The 25949-nt window shown below is 47.9% G+C and overlaps 1 protein-coding gene across 1 annotated transcript in view; it reads left to right on the forward strand.

Moving 5' to 3' along the window:
* Window positions 1-25949, forward strand: part of SKAP2 (src kinase associated phosphoprotein 2) — a 678462-nt gene that overhangs the window by 582813 nt on the left and 69700 nt on the right. Inside the window, exon 10 of the mRNA XM_063921995.1 lies at window positions 17207-17293. Coding sequence (XP_063778065.1) covers window positions 17207-17293 — 87 coding nt within the window. The remainder of the gene's footprint in view (window positions 1-17206; window positions 17294-25949) is intronic.

The following is a 25949-nucleotide window of genomic DNA, read 5'->3' on the forward strand; positions in this document are numbered from 1 at the left end:
CCTCACAGCTCCGCTGGAAGGATCGCTCCCAGGCTCTCCCCTGCAGTTTCCAGACTACATAGGGTAAAAAAGAGAGGGGGGGCACTAAATTTAGGCGCAATATTGTGTATACAAGCAGCTATTGGGAAAAATCACTCAGTTATAGTGTTAATCCCTGTGTTATATAGCGCTGTTGGTGTGTGCTGGCATACTCTCTCTCTGTCTCCCCAAAGGGCTTTGTGGGGTCCTGTCCTCAGTCAGAGCATTCCCAGTGTGTGTGCGGTGTGTCGGTACGGCTGTGTCGACATGTTTGATGAGGAGGCTTATGTGGAGGCGGAGCAAGTGCCGATAAATGTGATGTCACCCCCTGCGGGGCCGACACCTGAGTGGATGGACTTGTGGAAGGAATTACGTGAAAGTGTCAACTCCTTACATAAAAGGTTTGACGACATATCAGATGTGGGACAGCCGGCTTCTCAGCTTGTGCCTGCCCAGCTGTCTCAAAAGCCATCAGGGGCTCTAAAACGCCCGCTACCTCAGATGGCAGACACAGATGTCGACACGGATACTGAATCCAGTGTCGACGACGATGAGACAAATGTACATTCCAATAGGGCCACACGTTACATGATTGAGGCAATGAAAAATGTGTTGCACATTTCTGATATTACCCCAGGAACCAAAAAAAAGGGTATTATGTTTTGGGAGAAAAAACTACCAGTGGTTTTTCCCCCATCTGAGGAATTAAATGAGGTGTGTGAAGAAGCGTGGGCTTCCCCCGATAAGAAACTGGTGATTTCTAAAAGGTTACTAATGGCGTACCCTTTCCCGCCAGAGGATAGGTCACGTTGGTAAACATCCCCTAGGGTGGATAAAGCGCTCACACGTCTGTCAAAAAAGGTGGCACTACCGTCTCCGGACACGGCCTCCCTAAAGGAGCCTGCTGATAGGAAGCAGGAGGCTATCCTGAAGTCTGTATATACACACTCAGGTATTATACTGAGACCAGCTATTGCTTCAGCATGGATGTGCAGTGCTGCAGCTGCGTGGTCAGATTCCCTGTCAGAAAATATTGATACCCTAGACAGGGACACTATATTGCTATCCATAGAGCATATAAAAGATGCAGTCTTATACATGAGAGATGCACAGAGGGATATTTGCCGGCTGGCATCTAAAACAAGTGCAATGTCCATTTCTGCCAGGAGAGGATTATGGACTCGGCAGTGGACGGGTGATGCAGATTCTAAAAGGCACATGGAAGTTTTGCCTTATAAGGGTGAGGAGTTGTTCGGGGATGATCTCTCTGACCTCGTTTCCACAGCAACAGCTGGGAAGTCAGCATTTTTACCCCATGTTCCCTCACAGCCACAGAAAGCACCGTATTATCAGGTACAGTCCTTTCGGCCCCATAAAGGCAAGCGGGTTAAAGGCGCGTCCTTTCTGCCCAGAGGCAGAGGTAGAGGGAAAAAGCTGCAGCATACAGCCAGTTCCCAGGAGCAAAAGTCCTCCCCCGCTTCCTCCAAGTCCACCGCATGACGCTGGGGCTCCACAGGGGTACAAGCTGGAATTCGAGACGTCTCCCCCCCGCCGTTTCCTCAAATCTACCTTGCCAACAACTCCCTCAGGCAGGGAGGCAGTGCTAGAGGCAATTCACAAGCTGTATTCCCAGCAGGTGATAGTCAAGGTGCCCCTCCTTCAACAAGGACGGGGTTACTATTCCACAATGTTTGTGGTACCGAAACCGGACGGTTCGGTGAGACCCATTTTAAATTTGAAATCCTTGAACACATATATAAAAAAATTCAAGTTCAAGATGGAATCGCTCAGGGCGGTTATTTCAAGCCTGGACGAGGGGGATTACATGGTATCACTGGACATCAAGGATGCTTACCTGCATGTCCCCATTTACCATCATCACCAGGAGTACCTCAGATTTGTGGTACAGGATTGTCATTACCAATTCCAGACGTTGCCGTTTGGTCTGTCCACAGCACCGAGGGTATTTACCAAGGTAATGGCCGAAATGATGATACTCCTTCGAAAAAAGGGAGTTTTAATTATCCCGTACTTGGACGATCTCCTGATAAAGGCGAGGTCCAGGGAGCAGTTGTTGGTCGGGGTAGCACTATCTCGGGAGGTGCTACAACAGCACGGTTGGATTCCAAATATTCCAAAGTCACAGCTGGTCCCTACGACACGTCTACTGTTCCTGGGGATGGTTCTGGACACAGAACAGAAAAAAGTGTTTCTCCCGGAGGAGAAAGCCAAGGAGCTGTCATCTCTAGTCAGAGGCCTCCTGAAACCAAAACAGGTGTCGGTGCATCACTGCACGCGAGTCCTGGGAAAAATGGTAGCTTCCTACGAAGCAATTCCATTCGGCAGGTTCCATGCAAGGACTTTTCAGTGGGACCAGTTGGACAAGTGGTCCGGATCGCATCTTCAGATGCATCGGCTGATAACCCTGTCTCCAAGGACCAGGGTGTCTCTGCTGTGGTGGCTGCAAAGTGCTCATCTTCAAGAGGGCCGCAGATTCGGCATACAGGACTGGGTCCTGGTGACCACGGATGCCAGCCTTCGAGGCTGGGGGGCAGTCACACAGGGAAGAAACTTCCAAGGACTATGGTCAAGTCAGGAGACTTCCCTACACATAAATATTCTGGAACTGAGGGCCATTTACAATGCCCTAAGTCAGGCAAAACCCCTGCTTCAAAACCAGCCGGTACTGATCCAGTCAGACAACATCACGGCAGTCGCCCATGTAAACCGACAGGGCGGCACAAGAAGCAGGACGGCGATGGCAGAAGCCACAAGGATTCTCCGATGGGCGGAAAATCACGTGTTAGCACTGTCAGCAGTGTTCATTCCGGGAGTGGACAACTGGGAAGCAGACTTCCTCAGCAGGCACGACCTCCACCCGGGAGAGTAGGGACTTCATCCAGAAGTCTTCCAACTGATTGTAAACCGTTGGGAAGGGCCACAGGTGGACATGATGGCGTCCCGCCTAAACAAAAAGCTAGAAAGATATTGCGCCAGGTCAAGGGACCCTCAGGCGATAGCTGTGGACGCTCTAGTGACACTGTGGGTGTACCGGTCGGTTTATGTGTTCCCTCCTCTTCCTCTCATACCCAAGGTACTGAGGATAATAAGGAGAAGAGGAGTAAGAACTATACTCATTGTTCCGGATTGGCCAAGAAGAGCTTGGTACCCGGAACTTCAAGAAATGATCTCAGAGGACCCATGGCCTCTGCCGCTCAGACAGGACCTGCTGCAGCAGGGGCCCTGTCTGTTCCAAGACTTACCGCGGCTGCGTTTGACGGCATGGCGGTTGAACACCGGATCCTGAAGGAAAAGGGCATTCCGGAGGAAGTCATTCCTACGCTGATTAAAGCTAGGAAAGAAGTGACCGCAAACCATTATCACCGCATTTGGCGAAAATATGTTGCGTGGTGTGAGGCCAGGAAGGCCCCAACGGAGGAATTTCAGCTGGCCCGTTTTCTGCACTTCCTACAGTCAGGGGTGACTATGGGCCTAAAATTGGGTTCCATTAAGGTCCAGATTCCGTCTCTATCGATTTTCTTCCAGAGAGAACTGGCTTCACTACCTGAAGTTCAGACTTTTGTTAAGGGAGTGCTGCATATTCAGCCCCCTTTTGTGCCTCCAGTGGCACCTTGGGATCTCAACGTGGTGTTGGATTTCCTAAAGTCACATTGGTTTGAGCCACTTAAAACCGTGGAATTAAAATATCTCACGTGGAAAGGGGTCATGCTGTTGGCCTTGGCTTCGGCCAGGCGTGTGTCAGAATTGGCGGCTTTGTCATGTAAAAGCCCTTATCTGATTTTCCATATGGATAGGGCAGAATTGAGGACTCAAGGTGGTATCAGCCTTTCATTTGAACCAACCTATCGTGGTGCCTGCGGCTACTAAAGACTTGGAGGCTTCCAAGTTGTTGGACGTAGTCAGGGCCCTGAGAATTTATGTTTCCAGGACAGCTAGTGTCAGGAAAACTGACTCGTTGTTTATCCTGTATGCACCCAACAAGCTGGGTGCTCCTGCTTCAAAGCAGACTATTGCTCGCTGGATCTGTAGTACGATTCAGCTTGCACATTCTGCGGCTGGACTGCCGCATCCTAAATCAGTGAAAGCCCATTCCACGAGGAAGGTGGGCTCTTCTTGGGCGGCTGCCCGAGGGGTCTCGGCTCTACAACTTTGCCGAGCAGCTACTTGGTCGGGGTCAAACACATTTGCTAAATTCTACAAGTTTGACACCCTGGCTGAGGAGGACCTAGAGTTTGCCCATTCGGTGCTGCAGAGTCATCCGCACTCTCCCGCCCGTTTGGGAGCTTTGGTATAATCCCCATGGTCCTTACGGAGTCCCAGCATCCACTTAGGACGTCAGAGAAAATAAGATTTTACTCACCGGTAAATCTATTTCTCGTAGTCCGTAGTGGATGCTGGGCGCCCATCCCAAGTGCAGATTGTCTGCAATACTTGTATATAGTTATTGTTTAACTAAAGGGTTATTGTTGAGCCATCTGTTGAGAGGCTCAGTTATTGTTCATACTGTTAACCGGGGTATAGTATCACGAGTTATACGGTGTGATTGGTGTGGCTGGTATGAGTCTTACCCGGGATTCAAAATCCTTCCTTATTGTGTCAGCTCTTCCGGGCACAGTATCCTAACTGAGGTCTGGAGGAGGGTCATAGAGGGAGGAGCCAGTGCACACCAGGTAGTCCTAAAGCTTTCTTTAGTTGTGCCCAGTCTCCTGCGGAGCCGCTATTCCCCATGGTCCTTACGGAGTCCCAGCATCCACTACGTGCTACGAGAAATAGATTTACTGGTGAGTAAAATCTTATTTTCTAACCATAGCAAGTAATCTGTGGCTTGAGGTGTGGTATGATATGTCAACATTCATCATAGAAACCTAGAATTTGACAGCAGATAAGAACCACTTGGCTCATCTAGTCTGCCCTTTATGTACACGTACACACTTATTTGGACTAATTTTATTTTTTTGTCGGGAGCTAATCAAGCTACCAGAATGTTTCTGGATTGTAAACTAGAGTATCTAGAGGAAACCCTTACAAGCACAGGGAGAATATACAAACTCAACACAATTATGTCCACGGTGGGAATTGAGTCCATGACCTGAGTGCTGTGAGGCAGCCATTACACCATCCATACATGTACAGTGATGAAATATTGACATATTGGGGGTCATTCTGACCCGATCGCACGCTGCAGTTTATTGCAGCGGTGCGATCGAGTCAGAACTGCACATGCGCCGGCGCTGCAGTGCACCGGCGCTGCAGTACGATTGCCTCTGCCTGATTGACATGCAGAAGTGGTCGATGGGCGGGGGGAAATGAAACGGTGGCGTTTGCCCGCCGTTTCGTGGACGCGGTCCGGCCAACACAGGCGTGGCTGGACCGTGCGGGGGGGGCGGGCCGGGGACCGACGACTAATTCCCGGTCAGCACGCTAAAGCTGCGCTGGCCGGGAGCTACTCCTAAAGTGCAAAAGCATCGCCACTGTGTGTAGTGTCTGCAAATGGGTCTACTACAGTATGCCGGCACTCGGGATCCCGACGCCCAGCATACTGGCGCCGGGATCCCAAACACCAGTATATGGGCAGCAGGGCGAGCGCAAAAGAGCCCCTTGCGGGCTAGCTGCGCTCGCCACGCTGCGGGCGCGGTGGCACGCTAACACGCTATTTATTCTCCCTCCAGGGGTTTCGTGGACACCCCAAGAGGGAAAATGGTTGTCAGTATGCCGGCTGTCAGGATTCCAGCACCGGTATGCTGAGCGCCGGGATCCCGACAGCTGGCATATCAAGTGCCACCCTCTGTAAATCAAACACTTAAAAAGAGGCGCCAATAATAGTATAGTGTACTAATGCAATGACTAACACTTATAAAGAATTATATTAAAATCTGCATATTAAAATATAAAGATAAGCTTATATGCATATTTAGCAAGTTCTCATCGGATCTTCTTAAGTAGTGTAGATGTCACAATGGTGGCTTGTTTATATCACTGGTGTTGCAGTCACATCAGCAGCAGCATCTTCTCTTCCTCCGATTCGTGTATATATAACTTTTAGAAAACAAAAAACTAAATACACTTTTATTTTTTGTTCACTATCATACCCAGCAAAGCATTCAGACATATGTTACTATAAACACATTTTTATGGGGGTTCAGTGTAATATACCGGCGGCTGGGATGCCGGCCGTCAGTATACCAACAATGGCATCCCAGCCGCCAGTATGCCAGCAGCATGGCGAGCGCAGAGTCCCCTTGTGGGCTTGGTGGCTTGCTGCGCTTGCCACAGGTTCTGCTCCCATTCTATGGGTGTCGTGGACACTCACAAGCGGGAATAGTCCCTATTAGCCGGGATTCCGGCTAGCGGTATTGTCAGTGTTCTGTATTCCAGCGACGGTATCCTGACTGCTGGGATTCAGACTGCCGGCAACCTAACTGCATCCCCTTTATGACACGTGGCTGGTATCTGGATGATAGGTCAACAGTCCATAGGTCGACCACTATTGGTCGACATGCATTAGGTCGACATGGACAAAAGGGCGACGTGGCAGTGGTTATACTTTTACATACACATGACCTATGATTGGGAATAGTAACCTTTGCAGCACACGAGCAGAGTGAGCCATGCAAGTAGATCCGGTGCACTAACTGGGTTTCCCGGCCATTTTACATAAAGAGTCAGTGAGACAAAAAACACAGAAGACAATGGGGGTCATTCTGACCCGTTCGCAAGCAGCGGTTTGTCACTGCGGTGCGAATGGGTCTGGAAGGCGCATGCGCAGTGGCCGCACTGCGCACGCGCGTCATTGCCCGGCGACAGGGTTTGCCTGGTTATGTTGCGTCCTACAAAGAAAGCGGTCGCAGAGACGATCGCAAGAAGATTGACAGAAAGAAGGTGTTCCATGGCGTCACCAGACCGTTTGGAGCCATTTTCGGGAGTGGAGAAGAAAACGCAGGCGTGTCCAGGAGAACGGAGGGCGGATGTTTGACGTCAAAGCCTGCCCCAGCATCGCAGAGATCGTTGCACAGGGTAAGTATGTCCAGGGCTAGTCATGTTCTACTTGAAATTTTTTTAGTTTCACAGGGCTGCACAAGCGATCGCACCCCTGCTAAGCTAAAATACACTCCCCCATAGGCGTGGTTGATTGCAGCAGCAGCAAAAAGTTGCTGGCTGCGATCAACTCGGAATGACCACCAATGTGCAGAGTCAACAAAAAAGTCAATTTAGATACAAATAAAAGTAAATACATAACTAATGTGAAAGCTAGATACTACATAATAAAAAGGTGGAGCCACATCAAGATGAAGGTTGCAGGCTTGCAGCACAGGTTGCGGACTGCAGTGGAATAATGAGAGCACAATAAGCTGCATTGTCAGTCTTGTAACTCGAACTTTTTCCTAATTGCCATGCAAGTCTATAGAGCATTTGTGCAAAACTGGCAGCCATTTTATGCAGCCCACAAGAAGCAGAACAATCGCAGGGAGATTGGGGACTCCTCGACAGAAGACTATTGTAGTATTGCTGTGCCTGCATTCTGGGATTCTCTTTTATTAGTTCCTCATTGTAGTGCCTCTGGCTGCATACTAGAGATGAGCGGGTTCGGTTTCTCTGAATCCGAACCCGCACGAACTTTATGTTTTTTTTCACGGGTCCGAGCGACTCGGATCTTCCCGCCTTGCTCGGTTAACCCGAGCGCGCCCGAACGTCATCATGACGCTGTCGGATTCTCGCGAGACTCGGATTCTATATAAGGAGCCGCGCGTCGCCGCCATTTTCACACGTGCATTGAGATTGATAGGGAGAGGACGTGGCTGGCGTCCTCTCCATTTAGATTAGGAGAGAGAGAGAGAGATTGACCTGAGGCTGATACTGTAGAAGAGAGTGCAGAGTTTAGTGACTGACCACAGTGACCACCAGCAGTGCAGTTGTTTTATTTAATATATCCGTTCTCTGCCTGAAAAAAACGGTACACACAGTGACTCAGTCACATACCATATCTGTGTGCACTGCTCAGCCCAGTGTGCTGCATGCCTGCATCATCTATGTATATATTATATATCTGACTGTGCTCAGCTCACACAGCTTATAATTGTGGGGGAGACTGGGGAGCACTGCAGTGCCAGTTATAGGTTATAGCAGGAGCCAGGAGTACAAGACAGTCACATACCATATCTGTGTGCACTGCTCAGCCCAGTGTGCTGCATCATCTATGTATATATTATATATCTGACTGTGCTCAGCTCACACAGCTTATAATTGTGGGGGAGACTGGGGAGCACTGCAGTGCCAGTTATAGGTTATAGCAGGAGCCAGGAGTACATATTATATTAAAATTAAACAGTGCACACTTTTGCTGCAGGAGTGCCACTGCCAGTGTGACTGACCAGTGACCTGACCACACTGACCACCAGTATAGTTAGTAGTATACTATATTGTGATTGCCTGAAAAAGTTAAACACTCGTCGTGTGACTTCACTTGTGTGGTGTTTTTTTTTTTATTCTATAAAAAACTCATTCTGCTGACAGACAGTGTCCAGCAGGTCCGTCATTATATAATATATATACCTGTCCGGCTGCAGTAGTGATATATATATATTTTTTATATCATTATTTATCATCCAGTCGCAGCAGACACAGTACGGTAGTTCACGGCTGTAGCTACCTCTGTGTCGGCACTCGGCAGTACATCCATAATTGTATACCACCTACCCGTGGTTTTTTTTTCTTTCTTCTTTATACATACATACTACTACATCTCTTTATCAACCAGTCTATATTAGCAGCAGACACAGTACAGTACGGTAGTTCACGGCTGTGGCTACCTCTGTGTCGGCACTCGGCAGTCCGTCCATAATTGTATACCACCTAACCGTGGTTTTTTTTTCTTTCTTCTTTATACATACATACTACGACATCTCTTTATCAACCAGTCTATATTAGCAGCAGACACAGTACAGTACGGTAGTTCACGGCTGTGGCTACCTCTGTGTCGGCACTCGGCAGTCCGTCCTTAATTGTATACCACCTAACCGTGGTTTTTTTTTCTTTCTTCTTCATACATACATACTACGACATCTCTTTATCAACCAGTCTATATTAGCAGCAGACACAGTACAGTACGGTAGTTCACGGCTGTGGCTACCTCTGTGTCGGCACTCGGCAGTCCGTCCATAATTGTATACCACCTAACCGTGGTTTTTTTTTCTTTCTTCTTCATACATACATACTACGACATCTCTTTATCAACCAGTCTATATTAGCAGCAGACACAGTACGGTAGTTCACGGCTGTAGCTACCTCTGTGTCGGCACTCGGCAGTCCGTCCATAATTGTATACTAGTATCCATCCATCTCCATTGTTTACCTGAGGTGCCTTTTAGTTGTGCCTATTAAAATATGGAGAACAAAAATGTTGAGGTTCCAAAATTAGGGAAAGATCAAGATCCACTTCCACCTCGTGCTGAAGCTGCTGCCACTAGTCATGGCCGAGACGATGAAATGCCAGCAACGTCGTCTGCCAAGGCAGATGCCCAATGTCATAGTACAGAGCATGTCAAATCCAAAACACCAAATATCAGTAAAAAAAGGACTCCAAAACCTAAAATAAAATTGTCGGAGGAGAAGCGTAAACTTGCCAATATGCCATTTACCACACGGAGTGGCAAGGAACGGCTGAGGCCCTGGCCTATGTTCATGGCTAGTGGTTCAGCTTCACATGAGGATGGAGGCACTCAGCCTCTCGCTAGAAAAATGAAAAGACTCAAGCTGGCAAAAGCAGTAGCACCGCAAAGAACTGTGCGTTCTTCGAAATCCCAAATCCACAAGGAGAGTCCAATTGTGTCGGTTGCGATGCCTTACCTTCCCAACACTGGACGTGAAGAGCATGCGCCTTCCACCATTTGCACGCCCCCTGCAAGTGCTGGAAGGAGCACCCGCAGTCCAGTTCCTGATAGTCAGATTGAAGATGTCAGTGTTGAAGTACACCAGGATGAGGAGGATATGGGTGTTGCTGGCGCTGGGGAGGAAATTGACCAGGAGGATTCTGATGGTGAGGTGGTTTGTTTAAGTCAGGCACCCGGGGAGACACCTGTTGTCCGTGGGAGGAATATGGCCGTTGACATGCCTGGTGAAAATACCAAAAAAATCAGCTCTTCGGTGTGGAACTATTTCAACAGAAATGCGGACAACAGGTGTCAAGCCGTGTGTTCCCTTTGTCAAGCTGTAATAAGTAGGGGTAAGGACGTTAACCACCTCGGAACATCCTCCCTTATACGTCACCTGCAGCGCATTCATAATAAGTCAGTGACAAGTTCAAAAACTTTGGGTGACAGCGGAAGCAGTCCACTGACCAGTAAATCCCTTCCTCTTGTAACCAAGCTCACGCAAACCACCCCACCAACTCCCTCAGTGTCAATTTCCTCCTTCCCCAGGAATGCCAATAGTCCTGCAGGCAATGTCACTGGCAATTCTGACGAGTCCTCTCCTGCCTGGGATTCCTCCGATGCATCCTTGCGTGTAACGCCTACTGCTGCTGGCGCTGCTGTTGTTGCTGCTGGGAGTCGATGGTCATCCCAGAGGGGAAGTCGTAAGCCCACTTGTACTACTTCCAGTAAGCAATTGACTGTTCAACAGTCCTTTGCGAGGAAGATGAAATATCACAGCAGTCATCCTGCTGCAAAGCGGATAACTGAGGCCTTGACAACTATGTTGGTGTTAGACGTGCGTCCGGTATCCGCCGTTAGTTCACAGGGAACTAGACAATTTATTGAGGCAGTGTGCCCCCGTTACCAAATACCATCTAGGTTCCACTTCTCTAGGCAGGCGATACCGAGAATGTACACGGACCTCAGAAAAAGACTCACCAGTGTCCTAAAAAATGCAGTTGTACCCAATGTCCACTTAACCACGGACATGTGGACAAGTGGAGCAGGGCAGGGTCAGGACTATATGACTGTGACAGCCCACTGGGTAGATGTATGGACTCCCGCCGCAAGAACAGCAGCGGCGGCACCAGTAGCAGCATCTCGCAAACGCCAACTCTTTCCTAGGCAGGCTACGCTTTGTATCACCGGTTTCCAAAATACGCACACAGCTGAAAACCTCTTACGGCAACTGAGGAAGATCATCGCGGAATGGCTTACCCCAATTGGACTCTCCTGTGGATTTGTGGCATCGGACAACGCCAGCAATATTGTGTGTGCATTAAATATGGGCAAATTCCAGCACGTCCCATGTTTTGCACATACCTTGAATTTGGTGGTGCAGAATTATTTAAAAAACGACAGGGGCGTGCAAGAGATGCTGTCGGTGGCCAGAAAAATTGTGGGACACTTTCGGCGTACAGGCACCACGTACAGAAGACTGGAGCACCACCAAAAACTACTGAACCTGCCCTGCCATCATCTGAAGCAAGAAGTGGTAACGAGGTGGAATTCAACCCTCTATATGCTTCAGAGGTTGGAGGAGCAGCAAAAGGCCATTCAAGCCTATACAATTGAGCACGATATAGGAGGTGGAATGCACCTGTCTCAAGCGCAGTGGAGAATGATTTCAACGTTGTGCAAGGTTCTGATGCCCTTTGAACTTGCCACACGTGAAGTCAGTTCAGACACTGCCAGCCTGAGTCAGGTCATTCCCCTCATCAGGCTTTTGCAGAAGAAGCTGGAGACATTGAAGGAGGAGCTAACACGGAGCGATTCCGCTAGGCATGTGGGACTTGTGGATGGAGCCCTTAATTCGCTTAACAAGGATTCACGGGTGGTCAATCTGTTGAAATCAGAGCACTACATTTTGGCCACCGTGCTCGATCCTAGATTTAAAGCCTACCTTGGATCTCTCTTTCCGGCAGACACAAGTCTGCTGGGGTTGAAAGACCTGCTGGTGAGAAAATTGTCAAGTCAAGCGGAACGCGACCTGTCAACATCTCCTCCTTCACATTCTCCCGCAACTGGGGGTGCGAGGAAAAGGCTCAGAATTCCGAGCCCACCCGCTGGCGGTGATGCCGGGCAGTCTGGAGCGACTGCTGATGCTGACATCTGGTCCGGACTGAAGGACCTGACAACGATTACGGACATGTCGTCTACTGTCACTGCATATGATTCTCTCACCATTGAAAGAATGGTGGAGGATTATATGAGTGACCGCATCCAAGTAGGCACGTCACACAGTCCATACTTATACTGGCAGGAAAAAGAGGCAATTTGGAGGCCATTGCACAAACTGGCTTTATTCTACCTAAGTTGCCCTCCCACAAGTGTGTACTCCGAAAGAGTGTTTAGTGCCGCCGCTCACCTTGTCAGCAATCGGCGTACGAGGTTACATCCAGAAAATGTGGAGAAGATGATGTTCATTAAAATGAATTATAATCAATTCCTCCGCGGAGACATTGACCAGCAGCAATTGCCTCCACAAAGTACACAGGGAGCTGAGATGGTGGATTCCAGTGGGGACGAATTGATAATCTGTGAGTAGGGGGATGTACACGGTGATATATCGGAGGGTGATGATGAGGTGGACATCTTGCCTCTGTAGAGCCAGTTTGTGCAAGGAGAGATTAATTGCTTCTTTTTTGGGGGGGGGGTCCAAACCAACCCGTCATATCAGTCACAGTCGTGTGGCAGACCCTGTCACTGAAATGATGGGTTGGTTAAAGTGTGCATGTCCTGTTTTGTTTATACAACATAAGGGTGGGTGGGAGGGCCCAAGGACAATTCCATCTTGCACCTCTTTTTTCTTTTATTTTTCTTTGCGTCATGTGCTGTTTGGGGAGGGTTTTTTGGAAGGGACATCCTGCGTGACACTGCAGTGCCACTCCTAAATGGGCCCGGTGTTTGTGTCGGCCACTAGGGTCGCTAATCTTACTCACACAGTCAGCTACCTCATTGCGCCTCTTTTTTTCTTTGCGTCATGTGCTGATTGGGGAGGGTTTTTTGGAAGGGACATCCTGCGTGACACTGCAGTGCCACTCCTAAATGGGCCCGGTGTTTGTGTCGGCCACTAGGGTCGCTAATCTTACTCACACAGTCAGCTACCTCATTGCGCCTCTTTTTTTCTTTGCGTCATGTGCTGATTGGGGAGGGTTTTTTGGAAGGGACATCCTGCGTGACACTGCAGTGCCACTCCTAAATGGGCCCGGTGTTTGTGTCGGCCACTAGGGTCGCTAATCTTACTCACACAGTCAGCTACCTCATTGCGCCTCTTTTTTTCTTTGCGTCATGTGCTGATTGGGGAGGGTTTTTTGGAAGGGACATCCTGCGTGACACTGCAGTGCCACTCCTAAATGGGCCCGGTGTTTGTGTCGGCCACTAGGGTCGCTTATCTTACTCACACAGTCAGCTACCTCATTGCGCCTCTTTTTTTCTTTGCGTCATGTGCTGATTGGGGAGGGTTTTTTGGAAGGGACATCCTGCGTGACACTGCAGTGCCACTCCTAGATCGGCCAGGTGTTTGTGTCGGCCACTAGTGTCGCTTAGCTTAGTCATCCAGCGACCTTGGTGCAAATTTTAGGACTAAAAATAATATTGAGAGGTGTGAGGTATTCAGAATAGACTGAAAATGAGTGGAAATTATGGTTTTTGAGGTTAATAATAATATGGGATCAAAATGACCCCCAAATTCTATGATTTAAGCTGTTTTTTAGTGTTTTTTTAAAAAAACACCCGAATCCAAAACACACCCGAATCCGACAAAAAAAATTCGGTGAGGTTTTGCCAAAACGCGGTCGAACCCAAAACACGGCCGCGGAACCGAACCCAAAACCAAAACACAAAACCCGAAAAATTTCAGGCGCTCATCTCTACTGCATACCCTGCAACTGTACCTTTTTGGCAAGTACAGTACCATTTTTTTTATAGTCTGTACCAGCCAAAAGGGGCCTTGTACCGGGTTCAGTGTCTCCAGTAGTCCCATAGAGTTAAATGTCAGCGTTGCATCGAATGCTGCTCGTCCTAATGTATGGCCAGCATTACAGTTGGTGATCTATTGTAAGATAATTTTATGTACAGTGTGAGCTAGTCAGGATAAAGCAGTGTGAAGGACTTTAAGTGTGCATTTCCCGGAGTGTTCCTGCTGTCTGGTTTTTGGGCAGGTTGGGAGTGGGCTTTCAGGATGATTTTTCATGTATAAATGTTGGGAGATAGGATTTTCATTGAGACTTCTGCCTCTAAGGTTCATTTCTGACTTACTTTGACTACAAAAAAAGAAAAGAAAAATTCAAGCACTGAGAAGTTCCTCGTATATTTTTGAGTCCTGGTGACTCAAAATATATTTTCTGTAGAAAAACTGAGATGTGGAATTGAATAAAGCCAGTGATACTAAAGTTTACGTAGGTTGTCATTTTTATTAGACTTTTTACTATTTTCACCATGCATTAGCCAAATGGATTTTACAGTGTCGTCTCCAAATATCTGGAAGTGAATATGCACTTTGAGATGCACTGGTGGAGCAGTATGTGCATCGGCTTATTCACCGTAGAAGCTAATATGGGTCTGCCATTTCTGCGATTTGCAAATTGTTTTTCAAAGAAACACTCTGGTAATCAGCAACACACTGTGAGCTACTTCTGATTAATTTTCTGATTAAGTGATTCATTTTCTGTAGTGCTCTTATGTCATTAAAGTCAAGATACCATCTAAAATAAATTTAAAATAAAAAAAAACCTTATTAAAGGCATTTGATAATATTGTTGCATACTGTGTTGATTCTGGCCCATTGCATCAATTAATGTGTAGAAATAATATTACCAATATATTACATGTGTGCAAATCAGAACTGAATTCAAACTGCTCTCTCTCTCTCTCTCTCTCTCTCTCTCTCTCTCTCTCTCACTCTCTCTCTCTCTCTTATATACAAAGCTCTTCTTAACCTCATCTCTCCTCCCTATGGGCCTAATTCAGAGTTGATCACAGCAGCAAATTTGTTAGCAGTTTGGCACAACCATGGCCCTCATTCCGAGTTGATCGCTCGCTAGCTGCTTTTAGCAGCAGTGCAAACGCTAGGCCGCCGCCCTCTGGGAGTGTATCTTAGCTTAGCAGAAGTGCGACCGAAAGGATCGCAGAACTGATCCAAAAAAAGATTGTGCATTTTCTGAGCAGCTCGAAACTTACTCCTAGCTAGCGATCACTTCAGACTGTTCAGTTCCTGTTTTGACGTCACAAACACGCCCTGCGTTCGGCCAGCCACTCCCCCAGCCACTCCTGTGTTTTTATCGGGCACGCCTGCGTTTTTATACACACTCCCCGAAAACAGTCAGTTTCCGCCCAGAAACACCCACTTCCTGTCAATCACTCACCGATCAGCAGTGCGACTGAAAAGTGTCGCTAGACCTTGTGTGAAACTGTATAGTTTTGTGTGAAAGTACGAAGCGCGTGCGCAGTGTGCACCATACGCATGCGCAGAAGTGCCACTTTTACAACTAAACGCCGCGCTGCAAACTAAAGCAGCTAGTGATCAACTCGGAATGAGGGCCCTGAGCCCTCATTCCGAGTTGATCGCTCGCTAGCTGCTTTTAGCAGCAGTGCAAACGCTAGGCCGCCGCCCTCTGGGAGTGTATCTTAGCTTAGCAGAAGTGCGAACGAAATGATCGCAGAAGTGCTACAAAAAAAGATTGTGCATTTTCTGAGCAGCTCGAAACTTACTCCTAGCTAGCGATCACTTCAGACTGTTTACTTCCTGATTTGACGTCACAAACACGCCCTGCGTTCGGCCAGCCACTCCCCCGTTTCCCCAGCCACTCCTGCATTTTTTATCGGGCGCGCCTGCATTTTTACACACACTCCCCGAAAATGGTCAGTGTCCACCCAGAAACACCCACTTCCTGTCAACCACTCACCGATCAGCAGTGCGACTGAAAAGCGTCGCTAGACCTTGTGTGAAACTGCATAGTTTTGTGTGAAAGTACGACGCGCGTGCGCAGTGCGCACCATACGCATGCGCAGAAGTGACGCTTTTTCAACTAATCGCCGCGCTGCGACCGAAAGCAGCTAGCGATCAACTCGGAATGAGGGCCCATGTGCACTGCAGGTGGGGCAGCTATAACATTTGCTGCCCCCCCCCCCCCCCCCTGCAGTGAACATGGTTTTGACCATCTGCTAACAAATTTGCTGCTGCGATCAACTCTGAGATAGGCCCTATATCTCCAGCTCATTTCTTCACACAATCCCTCCTGCCCTCTTTGCTCTGCTAATGATTCTCACCTCTTCCCTGATCACCACTTCCCATTTTCATATTCAGAAAGTTAGCCTATAACAAAATTAAGGATGTCACTGAAAGAAACATCTTTGTTGTTCTTCATGCAAGTGGTGGCTGTGGAACTTATAAGTCACACTTTTATCTGAAAGATTGGGACGTGGGTATTGGTGGTGGTTGGGGGCAGTAGACTGAAGTTTTACCTAGGGTGCAGAGAAACCTTGCACTAGCCCTGGCCCTCTTCTCTTTGTCTTCTCTACTTAATTATGCTGACTGCACACTGTAGTTACATATATATGAATTATATACTGTCTGTATTACTCTCTGTATCTTGTCAGTTTTATTCCCTTGCCTGGCGCTAGGGATCCCTTTAGGTGGCTTAGAATAAAAGATTATTACTAGTATTATTACTATTATTATTTCATAATAATAGACACTACTGCAGTATATGGTGCATTAAGCCACAATGAAGACAATAACAGACAATGAGCTGAGGGTCATTCAAATCTTTTGTTCCAACTTGTGTCTTTAATTTTGTAAAGAATTTAAATGCACTCATGATTATCCAAAGCGTCTTGATTCTAAGTGACCAGAAATCCTGCCTCCTTGAAGCCACGTGAAATTAGTTAGTGGTCTCCATTTTTAAAAGTTGTCAGTCTTACTGACAATTTCATGAGAAAGGCCAAAGATTGATGGGACAAGAGAAGCCAACCAATCTGTCACCATGAGAGTAACTGCTTAAGTCATATTGGCAGGCTGTTGTGAAAATGTTTGTGTTGCAGCTGTTTATACATATACCTGTTGTATAGCCCACTTCCCCTCCTTTGTATCGATCCCCGCAGAGGAAGCAATGTATTGAACTTCAGCAACAACAAAACAACCCAGAGCTGTTATTTTGTGTTTATTTAGCATTTTATTGACTTGCTTTTTATATGTTTGACAATGAAATTATCACACACTTTTGGTTACTTACAGACTTAAACTATTTGTGTTTCAGAAGAAACCAACAATCCTGTGACTGCAACCGAGATTCCGAAACTACCCAAGACACCCGTAAGCCAGGCTCCCTCAAGCGATATTTCAAGTAATTACAATATAGTGTTAATTTGGCTGCATTTAATTTATTCACCTCTTTAAAAGTTGTCTGTTTGGGCTGGATGTTATGTGGCAGCTAAGCGACTTAACCATTTAGGATTCAAGAAACACACTTGAGGAGGATTTCTAAAGTAAGCCCGTTTATACAAGGCATTCCTTCCTGAATTACTTTGTAATGACTCAATTAGCTTTCATTTCTGCACAAAGGAGATTTAGTTGCATAAATTAGCTTATCATCATTGAGGAAGTGTCACTGCTAAAGGACAGTTTATAGATACAACATGCAGTTGCTGTCACACCTATGAGAATGTAATATAGACATCTGTGTATACTTTGTGCTTGAACAGAACAGACTTCTGCCATTCAGAGGCTGACAGGGGACAACAAGTAACCCAGGGGACTGGCAATGTAGACGTCTGTGAAAAGGTCAACTTGACACAAGCTCTGACAATCGACCCGCAGTTCTGTCTTCTTTGATAAAAATCAGATAAACTTAAGACCACTAATTGATCTGCAGCCTGTTTAAATGTTGGCCATGCATATCTTCATTGCATATGATTATAGCAGTAAGCAGTAGAATTGGGTTAGAGAGAGCCCCAGCTCCTACAACAGCAACCTGGAAATTAGAGAAGCACAGATATCTGGAAACGGGAAGGCAAGGAAGGTCTACTTGTTTATCGTGCTGGTTGCCATATGCCTGAAAGTGAAACCTAAATAACCTCTTTGTGGCACAGTTTCAGGGTGGTCAGTATTACGGTGTCCAGTGATCGGTCTTTAAGTTCTATCCCCAAACTAAGGTGCTATCTGCATGGAGGCTATATTTTTATCTCATTTTCAGAATCAGAATTAGAATCAGCTTTATTGGCCAGGTATACTTGTGTATACTAGGAATTTGTCTTCAGTTTGCTATACAACAGCCAAGAAGGTAACAGATAAGCAGATGGGGGGGTGTGTGTGTGTGGGGAGGGGGGGGGGGGGGGCAAGTAAAGTCATACAGATAGGAATACCGTAGGTACACAAGTGAGTTACAGGTACGTCTAGTCAGTCGATGTTCAGGAGTTCAGCAGGTGGACTGCGTTTGGGGAAATAAACTTTTGAGGCTTCTGGTGGACCTGGCGGGGATGGCCCTGTAATGCCTGCCTGAAGGAAGCAAGTTAAACATGCTGTGGCCGGGGTGTAGCTGCTCCTTTACTATCTTCGTTGCCCACTTTTTAGCTCTGGACAGGTTCAGGTCCTGGACTGAGGGAAGGTCGGCCCTGATGATCTTCTCTGCGGTTCTGACACCTTTTGGAGCCTGCATCTGTCCCTCATGCTGGGGGAGCTGAACCATACCAGTTTTGAGGAGCACAGTACCGACTCCACAATCGTGGAGTAGAAGAGGAGCAGAAGCTTCTGTGGGATGATGAACTTCCTTAGTTGCCTGAGGAAGAACAACCTCTGCTGCGCTTTCCTGACAGTGGCATCAGCGTTGGACCCCCATTTAAGGTCCCGGGAGATTGTGGTCTCTAGAAACTTGAATGAGTCTACTAGTGATACCACACTGTCAGCAATCATTAGCGGAGGTGCACTTCTTCCTGAAGTCCACTATCATCTCGACAGTTTTGAGGGGGTTGAGCTCAAGGTTGGTATCATCAACGAATTTGATGATCTTTACTGATTGTGCCTCTGAGGTGCAGTCATTTGTGTACAGGGAGAAGAGCAGATGTGAGAGGACACAGCCCTGAGGGGCCCCTCTACTAATGGACCGTGCTTGAGAGGTGAATTCCCCTGCTTTCACCACCTGTGTCCTATCTGTCAGGAAGTCTACTATACAGGAACAGGAAGCTTCTGGGACCCCTAGGCGAAGTCATTTGGGGTGACGATTGTATTGAAGGCAGAGCTGAAATCGACAAAAAGGACCCTCGCGTAGGTACCGGGAATGTCTAGGTGCTGTAGAATGTAGTGCAGGCCCAGGTTGACTGCATCCTCGACAATAGGCTAACTGTACGGGGTCCAGTTGGGGGCCAGTCACAGTTTTCAGGTGATTCAAAACCAGACGCTCAAACGTTTTCATGACCACAGACATCAGTGCCATCGGCCTGTAGTCGTTCAGGTTCGTGATAGAGGGTTTTAGTAGACCTTTTCGAGGCAGGAAGGGACTTTCTGTAGCTCCAACAATTTGTTGAAGATCTTGGTGAATATGGGGCGAGCTGACCCGCACATGCTCTCAGGGCAGATGGTGACACTCCGTCAGGACCAGGAGCTTTCCTGGGTTTGGCCCTTTTGAACATGGTATCATGTGTCCCTCCACAGTCCAAAAAAGAAGCTGACATGTTACTTGGCTCTAGTGTCTGTGGTGGGGAACTGAAGTTGCAAATAGGGTGACCGACTTTATATAGGGCCAACCAGAGACACCTCCTTACCAGACTAAAAAAGTGAAAGTTTACAACAATGCATCCATTTCACCGTCATTATTTGACAACTGAGAGTGATTTTCAAAAAGTTTGGGGCAAATTACACTGTCCTGAGATGGAATTTAAGAAGGGACATTTTAAGAGGAGGGGGCTTATGTGCAGTCTCCGTGCAGCTCCCCGCTGTGCACTGGTGCCATTTTCTTGGTAATCTCTGCAGCATTGGTGGAGAGGTAAGTCTATGGGTGCAGGGTGATCAGTGTGGGCAGAGTACTGATGGTGTCAGGGATAGGTAGAGAGGGAGAAAGTATCAGGGTTAAAGGGGGAGAGAGTATCAGGGACAGAGAGGGGTGTGATAGAGAGATGTGAGAGAAAGGGTCTCGGAGAGAGGGGAGTGAGAGAGAGGGTGTTGGAGAGAGAGAGTATGTTTCAGTGAGAGAGTGACCTGTTACAGCTTCCATGTCTCTGATGGTGGCAGGCACTTCACAGAATTAGGCCCCACCCCTTTCAACTATACCTGCGCAGTATTGTCTACAGCCATGCCCGTCCATTGTAGAGACTCATTCATCAGTGACTGCAATGCTGCCCAGAGCCGAACAGGAGGAAGAGTCCAGAGTGGGCCGAGTAGAGCAGTGTGGGGGGTTTCTGATGTGTAGGGGCTCCTGAGCAACCACCCATCCGCCCGGTCTAAAATCAGGCCCTGGACATGGAAGGTATTCTCATTAACATACCTTCTGCTGCTTGTACCTACAATTTCTGATGGTATAAAGAGAGGTTTATAGAGAGAGGAATTAGTGTTTGTTGCAAAAGATGGCAGGATTTAGTCAAAATACAAAGGTATTTCTTTTCTTTAAAGAATGTCAATTATTAATTCAAAAATGACTATACAATAGAATATATTGAACCATATGTGTCCCAATAACCACACACCAAACATAGGAGTACAATGTACCTGGACCAAGACCCGCCTCTGTGGTCCATCAGTAATTGTTTATAGTGGGTGCAGATGGAAACTGGCCTAGGCCTATCATGGACCGCAGCTCTGGCAATGGGGATTAAATGTAGGCTGTGGGGACTAATAGCTTCTTAATGGTCCACATTGTCACACCACTTAGGTGGAGTAGCTGTTTTGATTGAGACTATGGTGGTCATTCCGAGTTGTTCGTTCGGTAAATTTTTTCGCATCGCAGCGATTTTCCGCTTAGTGCGCATGCGCAATGTCCGCACTGCGACTGCGCCAAGTAAATTTGCTATGCAGTTAGGTATTTTACTCATGGTTTTTTTCTTCGGTCTGGTGATCGTAATGTGATTGACAGGAAGTGGGTGTTTCTGGGCGGAAACAGGCCGTTTTATGGGTGTGTGCGAAAATAAAAATTTACTTACCGATAATTCTATTTCTCGTAGTCTGTAGTGGATGCTGGGGACTCCGTCAGGACCATGGGGAATAGCGGCTCCGCAGGAGACAGGGCACAAAATTAAAAGTTTGACCACTAGGTGGTGTGCACTGGCTCCTCCCCCCATGACCCTCCTCCAAGCCTCAGTTAGGATACTGTGCCCGGACGAGCGTACACAATAAGGAAGGATTTTGAATCCCGGGTAAGACTCATACCAGCCACACCAATCACACTGTACAACTTGAGATCTGAACCCAGTTAACAGCATGATAACAGAGGAGCCTCTGAAAAGATGGCTTCCAACAATAATAACCCGATTTTTGTAACAATAACTATGTACAAGTATTGCAGACAATCCGCACTTGGGATGGGCGCCCAGCATCCACTACGGACTACGAGAAATAGAATTATCGGTAAGTAAATTCTTATTTTCTCTGACGTCCTAAGTGGATGCTGGGGACTCCGTCAGGACCATGGGGATTATACCAAAGCTCCCAAACGGGCGGGAGAGTGCGGATGACTCTGCAGCACCGAATGAGAGAACTCCAGGTCCTCCTTAGCCAGGGTATCAAATTTGTAGAATTTTACAAACGTGTTCTCCCCTGACCACGTAGCTGCTCGGCAGCGTTGTAATGCCGAGACCCCTCGGGCAGCCGCCCAAGGTGAGCCCACCTTCCTTGTGGAGTGGGCATTTACAGATTTTGGCTGTGGCAGGCCTGCCACAGAATGCGCAAGTTGAATTGTGCTACAAATCCAACGAGCAATCGTCTGCTTAGACGCAGGAACACCCAGCTTGTTGGGTGCATACAGTATAAACAGCGAGTCAGACTTTCTGACTCCAGCCGTCCTTGAAATATATATATATATTTTTAAGGTTCTGACAACGTCGAACAACTTGGAGTCCTCCAAGTCGCTAGAAGCCGCAGGCACCACAATAAGTTGGTTCAGGTGAAACGCTGATACCACCTTAGGGAGAAACTGAGGACGCGTCCGCAGTTCTGCCCTGTCCCAATGGAAAATCAGATATGGCTTTTGTACGAAAAAGCCGCCAATTCTGACACTCTCCTGGCCGAAGCCAGGGCCAGTAGCATGGTCACTTTCCATGTAAGATATTTCAAATCCACCGATTTGAGTGGCTCAAACCAATGGGATTTGAGGAATCCCAAAACTACATTGAGATCCCACAGTGCCACTGGAGGCACAACCGGGGCTGTATATGTAGTACTCCTTTGACAAAAGCTTGGACTTCAGGAACTGAAGCCAATTCTTTCTGGAAGAAAATCGACAGGGCCGAAATTTGAACCTTAATGGACCCCAATTTGAGGCCCATAGACAATCCTGTTTGCAGGAAATGTAGGAATCGACCCAGTTGAAATTCCTCCGTCGGAGCCCTCTCCTTCAGGATCCGGCGTTCAACCGCCATGCCGTCAAACGCAGCCGCGGTAAGTCTAGAGGTAGAGTGCACGGATCCTCCGTGCGCATCTCTTGAAGTTCCGGGTACCAAGTCTTTCTTGGCAAATCCGGAGCCACGAGTATCGTTCTTACTCCCCTTCGCCTTATAATTCTCAGTACCTTGGGTATGAGAGGCAGAGGGGGGAACACATACATTGACTGGTACACCCATGGTGTTACCAACGCGTCCACAGCTATTGCCTGAGGGTCTCTTGACCTGGCGCAATACCTGTCCAGTTTTTTGTTGAGGCGGGACGCCATCATGTCCACCTTTGGTTTTTCCCAACGGTTCACAATCATGTGGAAGACTTCTGGATGAAGTCCCCACTCTCCCGGGTGGTGATCGTGTCTGCTGAGGAAGTCTGCTTCCCAGTTGTCCACTCCCGGAATGAACACTGCTGACAGTGCTATCACATGATTTTCTGCCCAGTGAAAAATCCTTGCAGCTTCTGCCATTGCCCTCCTGCTTCTTGTGTCGCCCTGTCTGTTTACGTGGGCGACTGCCGTGGTGTTGCCCTACTGGATCAACACCGGCTGACCCTGAAGCAGAGGTCTTGCCAGGCTTAGAGCATTGTAAATTGCCCTTAGCTCCAGTATATTTATGTGAAGTGAAGTCTCCAGGCTTGACCACACTCCCTGGAAATTTCTTCCCTGTGTGACTGCTCCCCAGCCTCTCAGGCTGGCATTCGTGGTCACCAGGACCCAGTCCTGAATGCCGAATCTGCGGCCCTCCAAAAATGTGAGCACTCTGCAACCACCACAGAAGAGACCCCCTTGTCCTTGGAGACGGGGCTATCCGCTGATGCATCTGAAGATGCGATCCGGACCATTTGTCCAGCAGATCCCACTGAAAGGTTCTTGCGTGGAATCTGCCGAATGGAATCGCTTCGTAAGAAGCCACCATTTACCCAGGACTCTTGTGCATTGATGCATTGACACTTTTCCTGGTTTTAGGAGGTTCCTGACTAGCTCGGATAACTCCCTGGCTTTCTCCTCCGGGAGAAAAACCTTTTTCTGAACTGTGTCCAGAATCATCCCTAGGAACAGCAGACGTGTCGTCGGGCTCAGCTGGGATTTTGGAAAATTTAGAATCCACCCGTGCTGTTGCAGCACTACTTGGGTTAGTGCTACACCGGCCTCTAACTGTTCTCTGGATCTTGCCCTTATCAGGAGATCGTCCAAGTAAGGGATAATTAATACGCCTTTTCTTCGAAGAAGAATCATCATTTCGGCCATTACCTTGGTAAAGACCCGGGGTGCCGTGGACAATCCAAACAGCAACGTCTGAAACTGATAGTGACAGTTTTGTACCACGAACCTGAGGTACCCTTGGTTTGAAGGGCAAATTGGGACATGGAGGTAAGCATCCTTGATGTCCAAGGACACCATAAAGTCCCCTTCTTCCAGATTCGCTATCACTGCTCTGAGTGATTTCATCTTGAACTTGAACCTTTGTATGTAAGTGTTCAAAAGATTTCAGACTTAGAATAGGTCTCACCGAGCCGTCCGGCTTCGGTACCACAAACAGCGTGGAATAATACCCCTTTCCTTGTTGTAGTAGGGGTACCTTGACTATTACTTGCTGGGAATACAGCTTGTGAATAGCTTCCAACACCGTCTCCCTGTCGGAGGGAGATGTTGGTAAAGCAGACTTCAGGAATCTGCGAGGAAGAGACGTCTCGAATTCCAATCTGTACCCCTGTGATACTACCTGCAGGATCCAGGGGTCGACTTGCGAGTGAGCCCACTGCGCGCTGAAATTCTTGAGACGACCCCCCCACCGGACCTGAGTCCGCTTGTAAGGCCCCAGCGACATGCTGAAGACTTTTCAGAAGCGGGGGAGTGCTTCTGCTCCTGGGAAAGAGCTGCTTGCTGCAGTCTCTTACCCTTTCCTTTGCCTCAGGCAGATATGAATGGCCTTTTGCCCGCTTGTTCTTATGAGAACGAAAGGACTGAGGCTGAAAAGACGGTGTCTTTTTCTGTTGGGAGGTGACCTGAGGTAAAAAAAGGTGGATTTTCCGGCTGTTGCCGTGGCCACCAAGTCCGATAGACCGACCCCAAATAATTCCTCCCCTTTATACGGCAAACTTCCATATGCCGCTTGGAATCCGCATCACCTGACCACTGTCGCGTCCATAAACTTCTTCTGGCAGAAATGGACAGCGCACTTACCCTTGATGCCAGAGTGCAAATATCCCTCTGTGCATCTCGCATATAAAGAAAATGCATCCTTTAAATGCTCTATAGTCAATAAAATATTGTCGCTATTCAGGGTATCAATATTTCCAGTCAGAGATTCCGACCAAACCCCCCCAGCACTGCACATCCATGCTGGGGCGATTGCTGGTCGCAGTATAACATCAGTATGTGTGTATATACTTTTTAGAGTATTTTCCAGCCTCCTATCAGCTGGATCTTTGAGGGCGGCCGTATCAGGAGACGGTAACGCCACTTGTTTTGATAAGCGTGTGAGCGCCTTATCTACCCTAGAGGGTGTTTCCCAGCGCGCCCTAACCTCTGGCGGGAAAGGGTATAATGCCAATAACTTCTCTGAAATTAGCAACTTCCTATCGGGGGTAACCCACGCTTCATCACACACTTCAATCAATTCATCTGATTCAGGAAAAACTACAGGTAGTTTTTTCACACCCCACATAATACCCATTTTTGTGGTACTTGTAGTATCAGAAATATGTAACGCCTCCTTCATTGCCGTGATTATGTAACGTGTGGCCCTACTGGAAAATACGTTTGTTTCTTCACCGTCGACACTGGAGTCAGTGTCCGTGTCTGTGTCTGTCGACCGACTGAGGTAATGGGCGTTTTAAAGCCCCTGACGGTGTTTGAGACGCCTGGACAGGTACTAATTGGTTTGCCGGCCGTCTCATATCGTCAACCGACCTTGTAGCGTGTTGACACTATCACGTAATTCCATAAATAAAGCCATCCATTCCGGTGTCGACTCCCTAGGGGGTGACATCCCATTACAGGCAATTGCTCCGCCTCCACACCAACATCGTCCTCATACCTGTCGACACACACGTACCGACACACAGCACACACACAGGGAATGCTCTGATAGAGGACAGGACCCCACTAGCCCTTTGGGGAGACAGAGGGAGAGTTTGCCAGCACACACCAAAGCGCTATAATTATACAGGGACAACCTTATAGTAAGTGTTTTCCCTTATAGCAGCTTAATATATAATAATATCGCCAAAAAATGCCCCCCCTCTCTGTTTTAACCCTGTTTCTGTAGTGCAGTGCAGGGGAGAGCCTGGGAGCCTTCCCACCAGCGGATCTGTGTGGGAAAAATGGCGCTGTGTGCTGAGGAGATAGGCCCCGCCCCCTTCACGGCGGGCTCTTCTCCCGGTTTTTTCTGTAATCCTGGCAGGGGTTAAATACATCC

The sequence above is a fragment of the Pseudophryne corroboree genome, chromosome 5 (assembly GCF_028390025.1).
Source record: "Pseudophryne corroboree isolate aPseCor3 chromosome 5, aPseCor3.hap2, whole genome shotgun sequence".
Lineage (NCBI taxonomy): Eukaryota > Metazoa > Chordata > Amphibia > Anura > Myobatrachidae > Pseudophryne > Pseudophryne corroboree.